Below are 20,135 nucleotides of genomic sequence, written 5' to 3' on the forward strand. Positions count from 1 at the left end.
TGATCCTAACCCTAACCCAATAACTCTAGTCTGTTACTTAGAATATGTTCCACATACTAAAGTGTTACCAAAAACATAACTGTCTTGAATTTTCTTAAAAATAACATTTTATTTTTCACTAAAGAAGTTGGGTTCGATGAATGCGTATATGAAACTGGTGGGGTTCGGTAGCTCCAACAAGGTTAAGAACCACTGATATATATATATATATATATATATATATATATATATATATATATATATATATATATATATATTTTTTTTTTTATATATATATATATATATTTTATATATATATATATATATATATATATATATATATATATATATATATATATATATATATATATATATATATATATATATATATATATATCCCATCCATCATTCCTCTTCCGCTTATCCAAGGTCGGGTCGCGGGGGCAGTAGCCTAAGCAGGGATCCCAGACTTCCCTCTCCCAAGCCACTTCGTCCAGCTCCTCCCGGGGGATCCCAAGGCGTTCCCAGGCCAGCCAGCAGAGATAGTCTTCCCAACGTGTCCTGGGTCTTCCCCGTGGCCTCCTACCGGTCTCCCTAGGGAGGCGTTCGGTTGGCATCCTGACCAGATGCCCAAACCACCTCATCTGGCTCCTCTCGATGTGGAAAAGCAGTGGCTTTACTTTGAGCTCCTCCCGGGTGACAGAGCTTCTCACCCTATCTCTAAGGGAGAGCCCCGCCACCCGGCGGAGGAAACTCATTTCGGGCGCTTGTAACCCGTGATCTTGTCCTTTCGGTCATGACCCAAAGCTCATAACCATAGGTGTAATCAACCTGTAAATTGAGAGCTTTGCATTCCGGCTCAGCTCCTTCTTCACCACAGCGAATCAATACAGCGTCCGCATTACTGAAGACGCCGCACCGATCTGCCTGTCGACCTCAGGATCCACTCTTCCCTCGCTCGTGAACAAGACTCCGAGGTACTTGAACTCCTCCACTTGGGGAAAGATCTCCTCCCCAACCCGGAGATGGCACTCCACCCTTTTCCGGGCGAGAACCATGGACTCGGACTTGGCGGTGCTGATTCTCATCCCAGTTGCTTCACTCTCGGCTGCACACCGATCCAGTGAGAGCTGAAGATCTTGGCCAGATGAAGCCATCAGGACCACATCATCTGCAAAAAGCAGAGACCTAATCCCGCAGCCACCAAACCAGTCACCCTCAACGCCCTGACTGCGTCTATAAATTCTGTCCAAAAATGTTATGAACAGAATCGGTGACAAAGGGCAGCCTTGGCGGAGTCACTGGAAACAGGTCTGGACTCGCTGCCGGCGATGCAAACCAAGCTCTGACACTGATCACACAGGGAGCGGACCGCCACAATCAGACAGTCTGTTACCCCATACTCTCTGAGCACTCCCCAAATGACTTCCTGCGGTACACGGTCGAATGCCTTCTCCAAGTCCACAAAGCAGATGTAGACTGGTTGGGCAAACTCCCATGCACCCTCAAGGACCCTGCCGAGAGTATAGAGCTGGTCCACAGTTCCACGATCAGGACGAAAACCACACTGTTCCTTCTGAATCCGAGGTTCGACTATCCCGCATAGCCTCCTCTCCAGTAGACCTAAATAGACCTTACCGGGACGGCTGAGGAGTGTGATCCCACGATAGTTGGAACACACCCTCCGGTTCCCTTACCAACTCTCAAAATACTAACCTTTTGTTCTAATTGGATTACATTAAGATATTAACTGGTTTTCCAGATGTGTTCAAGTAAACATGTTGCAGGAATGCTTGTATCAGCGATTTTACTTGAAAGCCGATAATAATCCGATTTTGCTGAATAATATAACACGGGACGTGATGTTAAGACTGTCCATTGTGCCAAAATATAGTGTGGACTCACATGGGATTTTCCTTGATGTTAAGAGTGGGATGGGAGATGTATTCCTTAGAATGGGATTAGATATACATTTGGGACACATCCTCAGTAGCGTTCCTTTGAATCCTGGGGTGTTATGGCCTTTACTCACTAAACACCCTCATCAAAGGCGGCCAGCTAACAGGTGATCAACACCGTAGCTTGTGTCCCATGCCCAATCATTAGGATTAGCGTAGCTATGAAATGACTAACATCCCAAGGGACTATGCAAGGCAGGGCCGTCCTCTTCCTTGACACAAGCTTAGAGCTGACTGCATACCTGAGAAGCCCTCCTCAGGTTGGAGCGTTGGAAACGTGGGGGGGAGTGGGTCCTGTTCTTAGAGCCCACCAAGGGTCCTTGCGTTTGATCCACAACCATTTGCTGCCTCTTTCAGCTGCTTCAGAAACTGCTCTGATAATCTGCCTCAGAACCTGTTCGTGAATTCCAAGTTTCTTCAGCAATCTGATGGTGGAAGATGCCACAAATCCTCTGCATCCCACTTCAACCGGACAAACCTTTGCATTCCAGCCATTTTGAGTCGCGTCTTCTGCCAGCAATGTGTATCGCAGTTTCTTGCGTTCATAGTTCTATGATATACACAGATCTTTGTGAAGTGGACCAGAGTACCATGTCTGGCCTAAGGCTGGTGGAAGCAATCTCAAGTGGAAAGATGAGTTGCTGGCCAACATCTACAAGCATCTTCCAGTCTCGGGCCGTGGATAGGTGTCCAGATCTGGCTTCATAGGCAAGTTCTTTGGCTTGTCCTGTCCCCCCCGGATGAATGTTGTTTTTATTGAATTGCTCGGTCTTGGGGGTAAGGAGTTGGTTCCATTTCTCTTGGTCTGAAGTGCTGCAGCCAGGCTCTTGAGAACTTGATTGTGCCTCCAGGTGCAGCGGCATTGTGTGCGGCTGGATTTGCAACCAGACATGATATGATATTGAACTCCTATACCCAATATCAATATTGGAATGGGACACCCCCTATTTATTACATATTGGTGACATTTCACAAATTGATTAAAAAATATACATTGTATTGAAACACAATCACACTCAAACCGGATTTATGTTTCTTAACATTCTAATTCAAACACTGATACCTGACATATCTTCTCCAGGGAGGGGACAAAGTAGTCATCGCAGACCAAAGCTAGAGCACAAAACATGTATATGGTCTGTGAAGAGAGAAAGAAAGTGATAACAATTACACAAGGATCAGTAAGCACGATAAATGTCACCATTTTTATAAGAAAACTTAAAAATGTTGGCAATATTATAATAATCATCGGGATTTTACTTGGCAAAATCAAGACAAAAGTCATACTTTTACTCAAAAAATGTCACTATTTTTCTGTAATTATTGTATTATTATTGGGACCATGATTTCGGTCCTAACTGGTTCACCGGTCCTCATATGGAAGGTACTTTTCCTTGTTGATGTCTCAAGAAGGATAAAAATACAAGGACGGACACACACACACGCACGCACGCACGCACGCACGCACGCACGCACGCACGCACGCACACACACACACACACACACACACACACACACACACACACACACACACACACACACACAACAGACACACACACACACTATATTAAAAAGCCAACAAATTAGAAAATAGACAATTTATACTCCCACTTTAGCATGTCAAAAAGCAGTCAAAATGCATAGAAAAATATAAATTTATAAAATATTTGTGTACCGCGCCTTCGGCCTGAGTGCGGCTGGGATAGGCTCCAGCACCCCCTGAGAGGGACAAGCATTAGAAAATGAATCGATGGATGGAAAATATGTGTGTGTGTGTGTGTGTGTGGACAAATGTTTTATTCAGACACTCATCCATAGTGTCTCACCTTTCTATTTGCATAATACCAGGCTTTGTTTAAAAAGTACTGGTTTCATAAATTAGTAAAAGCCCACTCTTTTGAATTATACAGACGCACACTTAACTTACACACAAGACATGCAAGGCCACTGCTCCTTCTGTTCTCTCTTTGTTCGTGAACAGGTCTGTGGGGAACTCCTGCAAAGCTGCAAGACAAAGAAACATGGCAATAATGGACAAGGAGATATTGAGGAATGAGGTACAGCAGGTGGGTTTTCTGCCGTTATCATTTTATTGTAGGGATGTTCCGATCAGAGTTGTATGCTGCAGATTCTGATCATCCATGAGTGAGATCGGCCGATACTAAAACCAGTCGTCCTTGCCACACCTTGCTTCAAATATTGCGATTCACCACAAGGCAGATTTTTTTTTTTTTTTTTAAGTACAAAACCCGAAACCAGTGAAGTTGGCACATTGTGTTAATGGTAAAAAAAAAACAGAATACAATAATTTGCAAATCTGTTTCAACTTATATTCAATTGAATAGACTGCAAACACAAGATATTTAACATTCGAACTGGAAAACGTTATTTTTTGCAAATATTAGCTCATTTGAGAATTGATGCCTGGAACATGTTTCAAAAAACTGGCACAAGTGGCAAAAAAGACTAAAAAGTTCAAGAATGATCGTCAAACACTTATTTGGAACATCCCACAGGTGAACAGGCTAATTGAGAACAAGTGGGTGCCATGATTGGGAATAAGAGCTGCTTCCATGAAATGCTCATTCACTCACAAACAAGCATGGGGCGAGGGTCACTACTTTGTGAACAAATGCGTAAGCAAATTGTCCAACAGTTTAAGAACAACATTTGTCAACAAGCTTTTGCAAGGAATTTAGGGATTTCAGCATCTACGGTCCGTAATATAATCAAAAAGTTCAGAGAATCTGCAGAAATCACTGCACGTAAGCAATGATATTGCGCACCTTTAATCCCTCAGGCGGTACTGCATCAAAAAGCAAAATCAGTGTGTAATGGATATCACCATATGGGCTCAGGGACACTTAGGAAAACAACGGTCATCAACTACAGATTGTCGCTACATCTGGAAGTGAAAGTTAAACTGTACTATGCAAGGCAAAAGCCATTTATCAACACTACCCAGAAACACCAAATAGTCCTAAAGCTGCATGAGCAACAGGGCGAAGTGTCTTTTATAAATATGCAGAAGTGGTCCAGTGTGTTAGTTCTCCTGGTGATGTGCAGGGAAACAGGATTTTTTTTTTTCTCCACGTCTGCAATATTGTCAGCCAGGTATTGAAATGCTTCTGTTACGCCGGCCTGAGGTGGGATATAAACACTGACCATAATAAACGAGGTGAACTCCCACAGCAAAGAAACCATATTACAGTTTATAAAAAAAAAAACCTCTCCAGATGTGGGCTACAAGTCTGCGTCAGCAATGTGACATCTGTGCACCATCCTTCGTTTATAGCGTATTCCGCCACCATTCTTCTTCCCAGAAAGCTTATTTAGGAACTGAAAGTCCGGTAGGTGTAGTGAGCTATGAGCCAGGTTTCGGTGAAACACAGGGCGCCGGATTTGCAAAAATCCCTGTTTCTGGTGTTTAGGAGCAGCAGTTTGTCAATCTTACCAGCTATGGGGCGCAGATTTATTAAGTGAAGGGATGGAAGCGCAGTGTGTAATCCCTGCTGCCTCGGTTTAATGAGAGAGCCTGCGATCCTCTCCAAGGTTTGTCATTGCCATCCCACTGCGTTGAGTTTTTCCTTGCGATTTAAACCGAGAATGTCGTTGTGGCTTGTGCAGCCCTTTGAGACACTTGTGATTTAGGGCTGTATAATAAACATTGATTGATTTATTTACTCTGGATAACCTTTGTGTAAACGGGGCCTCGGTGTGCTTCATTCTGTCCCTGCAGCTGACGGCTTGCTTTCCTGTCTGACTGCATTCTGGAAGGTGCCCCAGCTGGCACCATGGGGGTTTGACCAAAGATGCATCATGACTTTAGTTTGGGTTGTTTTCCCTGTGCTGGTGCGCTGTGGCACTTTTGCTTTAGATTTACGCTCTGCTGAACACAAACTTATCACGCTAATTAAGGTGTTTGAGCATGAGAGGAATCCGTTTTTTTTTTTTTTCTTTTTTTTTTCTCCCTGTGTCATGAAAAAGGGACGTTTTTGTCATGAAAAAGGGAGGTTTTGTGGTTGGTGCACTAATTGTAAGTGTATATTGTGTTTTTTTATGTTGATTTAATAAAAAAATAAAAAACATTTTATTTTTATTTTTTATATAAAAATGAATAAAATAAAAGACCACTGGTCTACATAACATGTAATGGTGGTTCTTTGGTCAAAATGTTGCATAGATAACTTTTTATAGATCATCATTTTGTGTGCGGTCTTATTTACGTGGCTCACCTCCGGCAGCGTCTTCTCCCCGTCATTTTTGTTACAGTACGTCTATTTTCCCGTCAGTGGCGTCATGAAAACAAAAATGGCGGGTATCTACGGTTGTCGAAAAAGATCACAACAAAGGCAGAAACCACAAGACAATAGTTTGATATCTACGACGTGTGTCTGTGTGCATTTAAGAAATGGTTTTGTTGCGTGTGACGTGTGCGATAGCGGCAGAGTTTGGGTGTATCTGTGCTGACTGAGTTTCTAAACGGGAGTTTGGGCGAACAGCAGTGTGGGGGGAGGTGTAGTCAGCGCTGCTTGCAGGAGGAAAAGTCACTGCCGCTGTCCATGGTACTGAGGACGAGCACCATCTGACAGGGGCGGGGCATGTGCTGACGGCGAGACATAGCTGGCAGGTGATTACATTTCACAGGTGGTACGTGGTAATCCAATCATCTGTTGTCTTTAACAGTAAGCGGCCGTGAGCAGAGGGGAAGAGAGGTATGGACGTGGCTGAAAATTCAAGTTCTGGGAGAAGGAAACAGTTGATGAAATATATGAGCATTAAAACTTTGTTAAAACCTGCAAGCTTGGATCCTGTGACGTGTCTGTCAGTGGGACCGCTAGGAAGCGACTTCCACAAGCAGTTTTTGTCTATGTGTTTTGATCCTCTGATTTTGTTAGTTCTTGTAAATTATTTTTTTTAATGTGTTTATATTTTTATAAATGTCTGTAATGATAATGTCAATTAAGGATTTTTAATCACTGCTGTGTTGAAATTGTTACTAATATTGATACTGTTGTTGATAATATTCATTTTTGGTTGACTGATTTTAGATTGTTTTGTGTCATGTTTGTGTGTCCTCTCAATTGCTCTGTTGATAGCTATTCTGAATGTCGCTGGGTCGAAATTTGGTTTTGGAATTGGAATTGCATTATTTCATTGTTTTGTTGGATTGATCAATAAAAAAATAAAATAATAAAAAAGATAAACATTTCAGAGTTTAACTCCGACTGTCTCCCCTTCAATACCATAACTTTCAGCTACAGCAAGATTGCAAAAGCCACAACAAACACAAACACAGACACAACACAGAGATTCAGTTGCAACAAAACTTTACGAAGGAGACAACACAGAGAAGTAATTTGATGAAAAAGATAAAAATAGATGAGATGGATGATAGAGGCTATGGAAATTACAAACCCCGTTTCCATATGAGTTGGGAAATTGTGTTAGATGTAAATATAAACAGAATACAATGATTTGCAAATCCTTTCATTTTCAATTGAATGCACTACAAAAACAAAATATTTGATGTTAAAACTCATATACTTTATTTCTTTCTTTTTGGAAATAAGAATCAACTTAGAAGTTCATGGCTGCAACATGTGCCAAAGTAGTTGGGAAAGGGCATGTTCACCACTGTGTTACATCACCTTTTCTTTTAAAAACACTCAATAAACGTTTGGGAACTGAGGAAACTAATTGTTGAAGCTTTGAAAGTGGAATTCTTTCCCATTCTTGTTTTATGTAGAGCTTCAGTCGTTCAACAGTCAGGTGTCTAATGCGCCACACATTTTCGATGGGAGACAGGTCTGGACTGCAAGCGGGCCAGGAAAGTACACGCACTCTTTTTTTATGAAGCCACACCGTTGTAATATGTGCTGGATGTGGCTGGGCATTATCTTGCTGAAATAAGCAGGGGCGTCCATGAAAAAGACGGCGCTTAGATGGCAGCATATGTTGTTCCAAAACCTATATGTACCTTTCAGCATGAATGGTGCCTTCACAGATGTGTAAATTACCCATGCCTTGGGCACGAATGCACCCCCATACCATCACAGATGAGGCTTTTGAACTTTGCGTCGACAACAGTCTGGATGGTTCGCTTCCCCTTTGGTCCGGATGACACGATGTCGAATATTTCCAAAAACAATTTGAAATGTGGACTCGTCAGACCACAGAACACTTTTCTACTTTGCATCAGTCCATCGTAGATGATCTTGTGCCCATAGAAGCCGGCTGCGTTTCTGGATGTTGTTGATAAATGCCTATGGCTTTGCATAGTTGAGCTTTAACTTGCACTTGCAGATGTAGCGACAAACTGTATTAAGTGACAGTGGTTTTCCTGTATTTAGTGACAGTGGTTTTCTGAAGTGTTCCTGAGCCCATGTGGTGATATCCTTCAGAGATTGATGTCGGTTTTTGATACAGTGCCGTCTGAGGGATCGAAGGTCATGGTCATTCAATGTTGGTTTCCGGCCATGCCGCTTACATGGAGTGATTTCTCCAGATTCTCAGATGATATTATGGACCGTAGCTGTTGAAATCCCTAATTTTTTTGCAATTGCACTTTGAGAAACGTTGTTCTTAAACTGTTTGACTATTTGCTCACGCAGTTGTGGACAAAGGGGTGTACCTCGCCCCATGCTTTCTTGTGAAAGACTGAGCATTTTTTGGGAAGTTTTTTTGTACCCAATCATGGCACCCACTTGTTCCCATTTAGCCTGCACACCTGTGGGATGTTCCAAATAAGTGTTTGATGAGCATTCCTCAACTTTATCAGTATTTATTGCCACCTTTCCCAACTTCTTTGTCACATGTTACTCGCATCAAATTCTAATGTTAATGATTATTTGCAAAATATATTTGAACATCAAATATGTAGTCTTTGTAGCATATTCCACTGAATATGTGTTGAAAATGATTTGAAAATCATTGTATTCCATTTATATTTACATTTAACACAATTTCCCAACTCATATGGAAACGGGGTTTGTAGGAAGCGGGGTCCAACACTGTCCCAAGGGTTAAAAGTTAAAGTTAAAGTACCCATGATTGTCACACTCACACTACGTGTGGGGAACTTATTCTCTGCATTTAACCCCATCACCCTTGATCACCCCCTGGGAGGTGAGGTGAGCGGTGAGCAGCAGTGGTGGCCGCGCCCGGGAAACATTTATGGTGATATAACCCCCAATTCCAACCCTTGATGCTGAGTGCCAAGCAGGGAGGTAATGGGTCCCATTTTTATAATCTTTGGTATGACTTTTGAACTCACGACCAACCGATCTCAGGACAAGTCGCCACCTCATCGCAGGGCCAACACAGATAGACAGACAACATTCACACTCACGTTCACACACTAGGGACAATTTAGTGTTGACAATCAACCTATCCCCAGGTGCATGTCTTTGAAACCCACGCAGTCACGGGGAGAGCATGCAAACTCCACACAGAAAGATCTTGAGCAAAGGATCGAACCCAGGACTACTCAAGATCTTCGTATTGTGAGGCACATGCACTAAACCCTGTAAAACATACCTTTAATTATTATTATTATTATTATTATGTTAAAGGGTCAGTTTGGACCCATGTCTTAAATCAGCTGTAAAATACACTAAAAACAATGATCTATTATCCAATTTGTTTCTCATCTCTTAGTTACCTTTTTAGGCTTCCTTATCCATGAAAATATTGGTTTTAGTATTTTTGGTGTGGGCCATTGGGCCTTTTTTTTGTCAGTATACCCCTTGATTTCAATTTAAAAAATGGTCAAATGAACCTCAAGAGAATCGTATAAATAAATAAAATGTTGTTGTGTTACCTGACTATTACTGAGGGATATCAGAACACATCTCTTAAATAAACTTGTTTTATTTATTTTTTAATTTTAATCATTTTATACTGAATTGACTTCACATGTCTGGACATGCCCGTCTTTGTTTGTTTTTGTACTGTATAACAATGTAAAATGAAAATCCCCTAAAGCTCACATGATGTTCTCAAGATGGCGACGCCCTGCTTGGCTGTGGCTGCAGAGGCTCTTGGTAGTAATAGAACATTTTGGCAAATCTACCAGTAAATTATGTGAATTTCATGGCTGGCTTCCAGCTTGGACACTCCGTGGTAACAATTTTGGATGTATTGGACTGAAAGATGCGTATACCTTGTACCTCCTCGCTAGCCTCGTAATACTACGCCGGCTATATCCAGCGGCCTGTGAAGCAGCGGAGCCTAGTACCAGAGGGGACCGTGGACAGAGGAGACGTAAGCGGTGTGATCGGAAGCAGAAGCGGGGATGCCGAGCGGGACTAACAACAGAGCTAAACGCTAATCCTCACAGAACGCCGCTTCCTTCCATCCTGCTCTCAAATGTCCGCTCCCTGGAGAACAAACTGGACTATCTGAAGCTGGATTTATATGCAAGATGCGAGATGAGAGACTGCTGCGGCATAATTCTCACAAAAGCGTGGCTGAAACTATCCGTTCCGGACGAGGCAGTTAGCATTGAGGGGCTGACTATGTTTCGGTCGGACAGGAGCAGCACTTTCACTGGTAAATCCCGAGGAGGTGGTGTTTGTATACACATCAATAACAACTGGCGCAACAACGGGAAGATAGTCTCATGTCACTGCTCTCCCGATGTAGAAATATTAACTATAAATTGCAGACCATTTTACTCACCCCAGGAATTCAGTGCTATGATCTTCACAGCAGTGTACATTCCCCCCAGTCCAATCAGCTCGAAGTCTCCAGACTTCCCCCCCACATTCTACCCATACCACCCAAACCGCTCCACAGAGGACGCCATCTCCTCTCCACTCCACCTGAGCTTAGAACATCTGGAAGGGAAGGACACACACGTGCGGATGTTGTTTCTAGACTTCAGCTCACCATCATCCCGCAGCATTTGGTGAGCAAACTGGCCTCCCTTGGTTTCAGTACCCCCCTATGCAACTGGCTGCTTGGCTTCCTCACAGACAGATCCCAGTCTGTGAGAGTGGGCAACAACACCTCCAGTGCCATCTCCCTGAGCACCGGCTCCCCCCAGGGCTGTGTCCTGAGTACACTGCTGTTCACATTGATGACCCATGACTGCTGCGCCAGGTCCACTACTAACCACATTGTGAAGTATGCGGACGACACGACAGTAGTGGGCCTCATTCGTGACAATAACGACATGGACTACAGGGAGGAGGTGAAACATCTGGTTGACTGGTGCACAACCAACAACCTGGTCCTGAACGTCGACAAGACCAATCAGATCATCGTTGACTTCAGGAAGCACCAGTCCAGCCACGCTCCACTCTTCATCAACGGCACGGCGGTGGACATGGTAAGCAGCAGTTCCTGGGGGTGCATATCACTGACAATATAACTTGGTCCCTACACACAGGAGCTCTTGTAAAAAGAGCTCAGCAGCGCATGCACTTTTGGCGTCGGATGAAAAAAGCACAGCTCCCTCCCCCCATTCTCAGCACATTTTACAGAGGCACTATAGAGAGCTGTGGTGAAGAAGGAGCTGAGCCGGAAGGCAAAGCTCTCAATTTACCGGTCAATCTACGTTCCCATCCTCACCTATGGTCATGAGCTTTGGGTCATGACCGAAAGGATAAGATCACGGGTACAAGCGGCCGAAATGAGTTTCCTCCGCCGTGTGGCGGGGCTCTCCCTTAGAGATAGGGTGAGAAGCTCTGTCATCCGGGAGGGACTCAAAGTAAAGCCGCTGCTCCTTCACATCGAGAGGAGCCAGATGAGGTGGTTCGGGCATTTGGTCAGGATGCCACCCGAACGCCTCCCTAGGGAGGTGTTTAGGGCACGTCCAACCGGTAGGAGGCCACGGGGAAGACCCAGGACACGTTGGGAAGACTATGTCTCCCGGCTGGCCTGGGAACGCCTCGGGATCCCCCAGGAAGAGCTAGACGAAGTGGCTGGGGAAAGGGAAGTCTGGGTTTCCCTGCTTAGGCTGTTGCCCCCGTGACCCGACCTCGGATAAGCGGAAGAAGATGGATGGATGGACTATAGAGAGCCTGCTGACCAACTGCATATCTGTCTGGACTGGAGCCTGCAGTGCCTCAGACTGGAGGTCTCTCCTGAAAGTGGTGAGGACGGCGGAAAAGATTATCAGGACTCCTCTTCGTCCTATCCAGGAGATCGCAAAAAGCCGCTGCCTGACCAGGGCTCAGAAAATCTGCAAAGACTACTCCCACCCCCACCAAGGACTGTTTTCACTGCTGGACTCTCGGAAGAGGTACCGCAGCCTCCGAAGCAGAACAAAATCCAGATTCTGTAACAGCTTCTCAGGCCGTAAGACTCTTGAACGCATCATGATTAAATTATCCCCTCAACTCCCCCCAAAATGGATTAACTCGCTGGAATAAAAAGACGATATAACATACATCCATAAACGTGGATGCATATTTACCTGTACAGTAATCTATTTATTTATATCTGCACCTTTTTATTTTTTATCCTGCACTACCATGAGCTAATGCATCGAAATGTAGTTCTTATTTGTACTGTAAAGTTCAAATTTGAATGACAATAAAAAGGAAGTCCAAGTCTAAGTCTAAATGATTGGGAGAGGAGCTGGATGTCAGTGTGTTCAGTTTTGGCTCTAATTATTGCTTAATAATCTCATTTTTATAACTGGGTCGACACCGACCCTAACAACACCATGGTCATAATTTCAACCAGAGCATTTTATAATTTGGTGAAAATAAATAAATAAATGTTTTGTTGAAATAGAGGTTCCTGACAAAGTCAAAAAGCCTTGATGCAAAAAAATAAATTTATGTGGTTCTTTTATGCATTTAAAAACTAAAACGGGTCGGTGCCGACTCTAACACAGGACAAAGGTTAAGGTGTTCATTAAATTTAAACACAGCGTTATAAGCTTTGATTCACTTAAGATGTATGTATTAAACCAGACCTGGGCAAATTAAGGCCTGTTAAGCTTTTCAATCTGGCCCGCTGGACATTCCCAAATATTTTTTTTTAGATCTTCAAGATGGAAAGTGTAGCTGACATTATGATGTGCAGTGATGTTTTCCAATGACCGTAAGTCTTCAACTATACTAAGTATTTCACTGGTTGGAATCTGCACTTATGGATGATATGCCGGTTACTATGGTCATCTAATTACAAACCCCATTTCCATATGAGTTGGAAAATTGTGTTGGATGTAAATATAAACAGAATAAAATGATTTGAAAATCATTTTCAACCCATATTCAATTGAATGCACTACAAAGACAACATATTTGATGTTCAAACTGATAAACTTTTTTTTTGTGCAAATAATCATTAACTTTAGAATTTGATGCCAGCAACACGTCCCGAAGAAGTTGGTAACTGATAAAGTTAAGGAATGCTCATCAAACACTTATTTGGAACATCCCACAGGTGTGCAGGCTAATTGGGAACAGGTGGGTGCCATGAGTGAGTATAAAAATAGCTTCTCAAAAAATGCTCAGTCTTTCACAAGAAAGGATGGGGCGAGGTACACCCCTTTGTCCACAACTGCTTGAGCAAATAGTCAAACAGTTTAAGAACAACGTTTCTCAAAGTGCAATTGCAAGAAATGTAGGGATTTCAACATCTACGGTCCACAATATCATCAAAAGGTTAAGAGAATCTTGAGAAATCACTCCACGTAAGCGGCATGGCCGGAAACCAACATTGAATGACCGTGACCTTCGATCTCTCAGACGGCACTGTATCAAAAACCGACATCAATCTCTAAAGGATATCACCACATGGGCTCAGGAACACTTCAGAAAACTACTGTCACTAAATACAGTTCGTCGCTACATCTGTAAGTGCAAGTTAAAGCTCTACTATGCAAAGCCAAAGCCATTTATCAACAACATCCAGAAACGCTGCCGGCTTCTTTGGGCCCGAGATCATCTAAGATGGACTGATGCAAAGTGGAAATTGTTTTTGGAAATATTAAAAATCGTGTCATCGGGACCAAAGGTAAGCGAACCATCCAGACTGTTATCGGCGCAAAGTTCAAGAGCCAGCATCTGTGATGGTACGGGGGTGCATTAGTGCCCAAGGCATGGGTAACTTACACACCTGTAAAGGCACCATTTATGCTGAAAGGTACATACAAGTTTTGGAACAACATATGCTGCCATCTTAGCACCGTATTTTTCATGGACGCCCCTGTTTATTTCAGCAAGATAGTGCCAAGCCACATTCAGCATGTGTTACAACGGTGTGGTTTCGTAAAAAAAGAGTGCAGGTACTTTCCAGGCCTGCCCGCAGTCCAGACCTGTCTCCCATCGAAAATGTGTGGCACATTATGAAGCTTAAAATACGACAGCAGAGACCCCGGACTGTTGAACGACTGAAGCTCTACATAAAACAAGAATTGGAAAGAATCCCACTTTCAAAGCTTCAACAATTAGTTTCCTCAGTTCCCAAACGTTTATTTAGTGTTGTTAAAAGAAAATGTGATGTTACACAGTGGTCAACATACCCTTTCCCAACTACTTTGGCACGTGTTACAGCCATGAAATTATAAGTTAATTATTATTTGCAAAAGAAAAGTTTATGAGTTTGAACATCAAATATCTTGTCTTTGTAGTGCATTCAATTGAATATGGTTTGAAAAGGATTTGCAAATCATTGTATCTAACACAATTTCCCAACTCATATGGAAAATCGGGTTTGTAGTTACTATGGTCATTAAATTAGTTACTAGGGTCATGTACGTCACAGCAGCTCAGATGAGGCACCAAGCAGTGTGGGTGGGAAGCACTTCTACAGCCGCGGAAGGAGATTTTCACAACAAAGTTCTAAAGCTTAGTGATATATCAGATTGTAGGTGGGTTTATTTTGTACCTTTTGCCTTCCTATTCCACTGTTTGTTGCATTTTTGTTGCATTTTACTCCATTGTAAAATATGTCGATTGAAAGGGGGTAAGAATTTCATATTTTGTCAATATTCAGTGTTTTATCATTCATAGAAAAATGCCATTGTTTTTAAGGCGGTTTGTCATAATGTTTAGCATTATGACAGACCCATGATGTTAGCATTCAATCAGATATTATTGTGAGGTTTTGTATAAGTGTTGTTAAAAAATAGATATATTTATATTTTTTTTCTCTAATTGTGGCCCCCCGAGTCAAAATATTTGACCATTCCTGTATTAAACAGTCTTTATTAATTAGTTATAGGACACTTAGACCTGCAGTTTGATTCCAGTAAATACTAAACAAAGGAAAACTGTCAATGTTTTATTAATGATGGCACATAAAAGAGTAAGAGAGACAACAGACAGAACTTGAGGGTTGATGGTGCTCAGCATGCCCCCCAAAAAACTTGATTAAAGTTGTCTCCTTTACCCAAAGGAATCTGAATAAGCTCATCCCGTGTACATCTCATGCATAAAATGAGTGCTCGCGGAGAACTGGGGGCCCGTTCTGCACATGCTCAGTGGGCGATGTTGATGCAGCCTGACACATCGCATGTCCCGTGTGCAGTTACCGTGCTGAGGAACGTGACTTTTAAAGACTCCAACCCCCCCAACCATCTATCCAGAGGCACACACCATGCCCCAAACAAACTGGTATACATACATACTGTATCCAAAGCTGTGCATACGTAAACATTTCAGCCCTGCGGCTGAGAGGACTTGCTTTCTCAGGGGGTTGATTTAAAAAATATACATATATAGATATATATGTATATACAGTCATGAAGGACATAATGTCATGGCTGTCTTGAGTTTCCAATATTTTTTACAACTATTATTTTGTGATAGAGTGATTGGAGCACATACTTGTTTGTCACAAAAAAAACATTCATGAAGTTTTGGTTCTTTCCTGAATTTATTATGGATCTACTGAAAATGTGAGCAAATCTGCTGGGTCAAAAGTATACATACACCAATGTTAATATTTGGTAACATGTCCCTTGGCAAGTTTCACTGCAATAAAGCGCTTTTGGTAGCCATCCACAAGCTTCTGTCAAGCTTCTGATTGAATTTTGGACCACTCCTCTTGACAAAATTGGTGCAGTTCAATTAAATTTGTTGGATTTCTAACATGAACTTGTTTCTTCAGCATTGTCCAGTCAGGATGTTGGGAAGGCCATTCTAAAAACTTAATTCTAGCCCGATTTAGCCTGTTACCTGTGTGTGCGTGGGGGTGGGGGGTGGGGGTGGGAGGGTTAGCACAGGAAGTGCAGGTAGGAAGATGATTTATATTTTTCGAAAACAAACAAGCACCAAAAACAGAAAACAAGCCAAAGGAGAAACGTGCTGATCGCACTGGACGCTAAGGCTAAGACTTAGCATAGACTATCCATCCAACCATTATATACCACTTGTCCTTTTTGAGGTCGCGGGGGGTGCTGGAGCCTATCTCAGCTGCATTCGGGCTGAAGGCGGGGTACACCCTGGACAAGTCGCCCCCTCATCGCAAGGCCAACACAGATAGACAGACAACATTCACACACTGGGGCCAATTTAGTGTTGCCAATCAACCTATCCCCAGGTGCATGTCTTTGGCGGTGGGAGGAAGCCGGAGTACCCGGAGGGAACCCACGCATTCACGGGGAGAACATGCAAACTCCACACAGAAAGATGCCGAGCCCGGGATGGAACTCAGGACTACTCTGGACCTTCGTATTGTGAGGCACATGCACTAACCCAGGGGTAGGGAACCTATGGCTCTAGAACCAGATGTGGCTCTTCTGATGACTGCATCTGGCTCTCAGATAAATCTGAGAAAACATTGCTTAACACGTAATGAATAATTTCACTGGTAAAAAGTGTTAAAATAACGTTCAAAAAATAAAACATTTTCTCTTGCATTTTTATCCATCCATCCGTTTTCTACCACACCTGTTCAAGAAGTCAAGAATGGTAAGAAATATGTTTTTCATTATTAGTTAGCTTCAGAATAAAAATGTTATTTAAAAAAATAACAGACGTGTTATACCCTAATGTTGGTTTTACATAAAAATGCACACATTTAGTTGTATTCAGTGTTAAAAAAAATATTATATGGGTCTCACGGAAATACATTTTAAAATATTTGGCTTCTATGGCTCTCTCAGCCAAAAAGGTTCCCGACCCCTGCACTAACCCCTTGTTCCACCGTGCTGCCCTTAGCATAGACTACAGACAAGCAATACTCATGTAAACCGGTTGCATGTAGCAAACAAAGAAGCCAGGGCCGACTGACAGGCAAAGGCAAGCTTAAATAATGCCTCTGATTAGTGCTTGGGAACAGGTGGGCGTTCCGAACACCAATCAGAGACAGGAGGAAATAACAAGTAACCATGGTAACTAAAAACAAACTCAAGGGTGCACAAAAACAGCAACCAAGGGATTCCAAAACTAACAGAAAATAACAAAACATGATCCGGCCCACGGCTCATGACATAGCCATTCTTTTACCACTTTTGACGTGTGTTTGGGGTCATTGTCCTGTTGGAATACCCAACTGCACCCAAAGCCAACCTACGGCCTGATGATTTTAGGTTGTAATGAAGAATATGGAGGTAACGTATTTCCTTGAATTGCTGCCGGGGCGCTAATTAATTTAAAACCTCTTCTCACCCCTCCGCTTACCAAAGGTATGCGGTAAAAGTAAGCATGCACTAATTAATTTAAAACCTCTTCTGACCCCTGCGCTTACCAAAGGCATGCAGTAAAAATTTGAGTGTGATGTAAGGATACCTGCCTGTCTGTCGGACCGTCGGCTCCACAGGTATATTAATAAAACATAGCTGCTTACTGTTCTTTTTAGCATACCGGTATTCAATAGCTTGTACCTTATATCCTACTGAATAGCTCTTAATATTCACCCCTTTATGCAATTTCAAATTACCGGTATTGAAATCAGCCTCCTCCATTTTGAAAATGATGACAGGGGAAGTGTCACTCGTGACGTCACGAGTTTGACCAGGCGCTAATACTAAGCATGCGCTAATTATTCTGCGAAACGATTTTGACCCGGCAGTAATTCAAGGCAGGCGCATACCATATGCCCGGCGGTAATTCAAGGAAATACGGTAATCCTCCTTTTTCATTGTCCCATTTAAAGCACCAATCCCATTGGCAGCAAAACAGGCCCAGAGCATAATACTACCACCACCATGCTCGACGGTAAAATTTGTGTTCCTGGGATTAAAGGCCTCACATTTTCTCCACCCAAACATATCACTGGGTATTGTGGCCAAACACCTCATCTTTCTGTTTCAGCTGACATTGCATGGACAAAGATAAGACTTTCTGGAGGAAAATTCTGTGGTCAGATGAAACAAAAAATTCAGGAAATACGTCCCTGGACACATGAGGACTTAAATTATGACCATTGCATGATCCTGTAACTACTTGGTATCAGATCGATACTTACATTTTTTGTATCATCCAAAACTAATGTAAAGCATCCAAACAACAGAAGAATAAGTGATTATTAAATTTTAACAGAAGTGTAAATAGAACATGTTAAACAGAAATTAAGCAGATATTAAGAGTAAATGAACAAGTAGATTAATAATTAATATTCTACCACTTGTCCTTAATAATGTTGACAAAATAATACAATGGAAAATGACATAATATGTTACTGCATATGTCAGCAGACTAAATTAGGAGCCTTTGTTTGTTTACTTACTACTAAAAGACAAGTTGTCTTGTATGTTCACTATTTTATTTAGAGATAAACTTGCAACAAAAAACATATGTTTAATGTACCCTAAGATTTTTGGTTAAAATAAAACCAATAATGCAATTGTTTGTGGTCCTCTTTATTTAGAAAAGTACCAAAAAGTATCGAAATACATTTTAGTACCAGTACCGGTAGTGGTACTCACAACTCAAAATCCGCGAAATGGCGTACAACGTTGTTTTTTTTTTTGGCGCATGAACTCTTTGTATATTTACCTTGATTAAGAGACCAAAGACAAGCAGTATGAAGACAGAAATGGAAAATAAATATGGCTATTCCGGTGGTTTACTGACAATAAAACATTTTATTTCTTATTTTAGAATGCCACTTGTCCCAGGGTGTTCACCGCTTTCCGCCCGCGACCCTGAAAGGGACAAGCGGTAGAAAATGGATGGATGGATGGACCAACCTTTCCAGCTTTTACCATATGTTCATTCATTTGTGGTGGCCAGTCTACATAACATGTAATGGTGGTTCTTTGGTCAAAATTGTGAAAAGATTATGTTTTACAGACCATCTTCAAAATGCATTTGTGTCAAAATATTTTTAGAAAGTAATTTACTAAGATTAATCAGGATTGATTAAAATTCAAAAACGTGATTAATCTGATTAATAACATTTATCATTTGACAGCACTAGTTTTAATACACACACACCCTATTTATAAGCTGTTTAGAGATGATAATGAGCGTATTGTATAGTGAAATATCATATATTTTTACATTAAATTAATCAATTATGATCATTGAAAAAATTGAGAAACATTTTTTTCATTCTTATTTTTTTGTTTACAAATATTGTATTTTTTTAAATAAATTAATTGAAAAATAATGAATTCAAAGAAAATTACACAAAAAAATGTGTCATGTCTCATGATCATGTTTTGTTTAGTTAGGTTCTATTACTTCAAGATTCCTGTTACGGCTACTCTTGCGTTCCAAAAAGGGTTAGAAAAAATAAAAATAAAGTTAGCAGAGTAGCCTCTAGGAGGAGGTTTATGACGCACTAAATTCTTCAATAAGAACTCGCGGAGATACTTCCAGATTCAAAATGTTTCTAATTTATTTTCACAAACAAAAAATATTCACCGTTGTTGACTTTCTACATAATCAAAATAACTTATTTAGTGGTAAACAAACTATATCACTCCTCACTCCTTCAGCATGACAGACAGACTAAGCACCCAGCTGTGCTGTCCTCTTAATTATAGGAGGAGGAAGTGGCTCACCAGGAGGAGCGTGAGCAGCTGAACACAATAATAATTAATCTAAAATATCCAATAATCAATCAACATCATCATTGGCATTGGATTCCATTGTCCAAACAATTAATAAATAAATAATATAAATAGGCTCCAACAACTCTATTAGTTCCTGTTTTTTCACTCCCTTGTTTTGTCACCATGTTTCAACTATCCTCTTGTGACTCACGTACATGTTGTCGATCATTACTTCCTTATCTATTTCAGCAAGGTTTTTCAGTTGGTCGTTCTGGCGTCATTGATTGTTT

The 20,135-nt window shown here is 41.6% G+C and overlaps 1 protein-coding gene across 2 annotated transcripts in view; it reads right to left on the bottom strand.

The window, feature by feature from the left end:
- LOC133557281 (sodium/potassium/calcium exchanger 3-like) overlaps positions 1-20,135 on the bottom strand; it is a 98,391-nt gene that overhangs the window by 44,317 nt on the left and 33,939 nt on the right. For both annotated transcript variants that reach the window (XM_061907638.1, XM_061907647.1), the window contains exons 3-4: positions 3,865-3,941; positions 3,001-3,075 (exon numbers count right to left, since the gene is read on the bottom strand). In XM_061907638.1, the coding sequence (XP_061763622.1) occupies positions 3,001-3,075; positions 3,865-3,941 (152 nt within the window). The remainder of the gene's footprint in view (positions 1-3,000; positions 3,076-3,864; positions 3,942-20,135) is intronic.

Source organism: Nerophis ophidion, linkage group LG01 (genome assembly GCF_033978795.1).
Source record: "Nerophis ophidion isolate RoL-2023_Sa linkage group LG01, RoL_Noph_v1.0, whole genome shotgun sequence".
Taxonomy (NCBI): domain Eukaryota; kingdom Metazoa; phylum Chordata; class Actinopteri; order Syngnathiformes; family Syngnathidae; genus Nerophis; species Nerophis ophidion.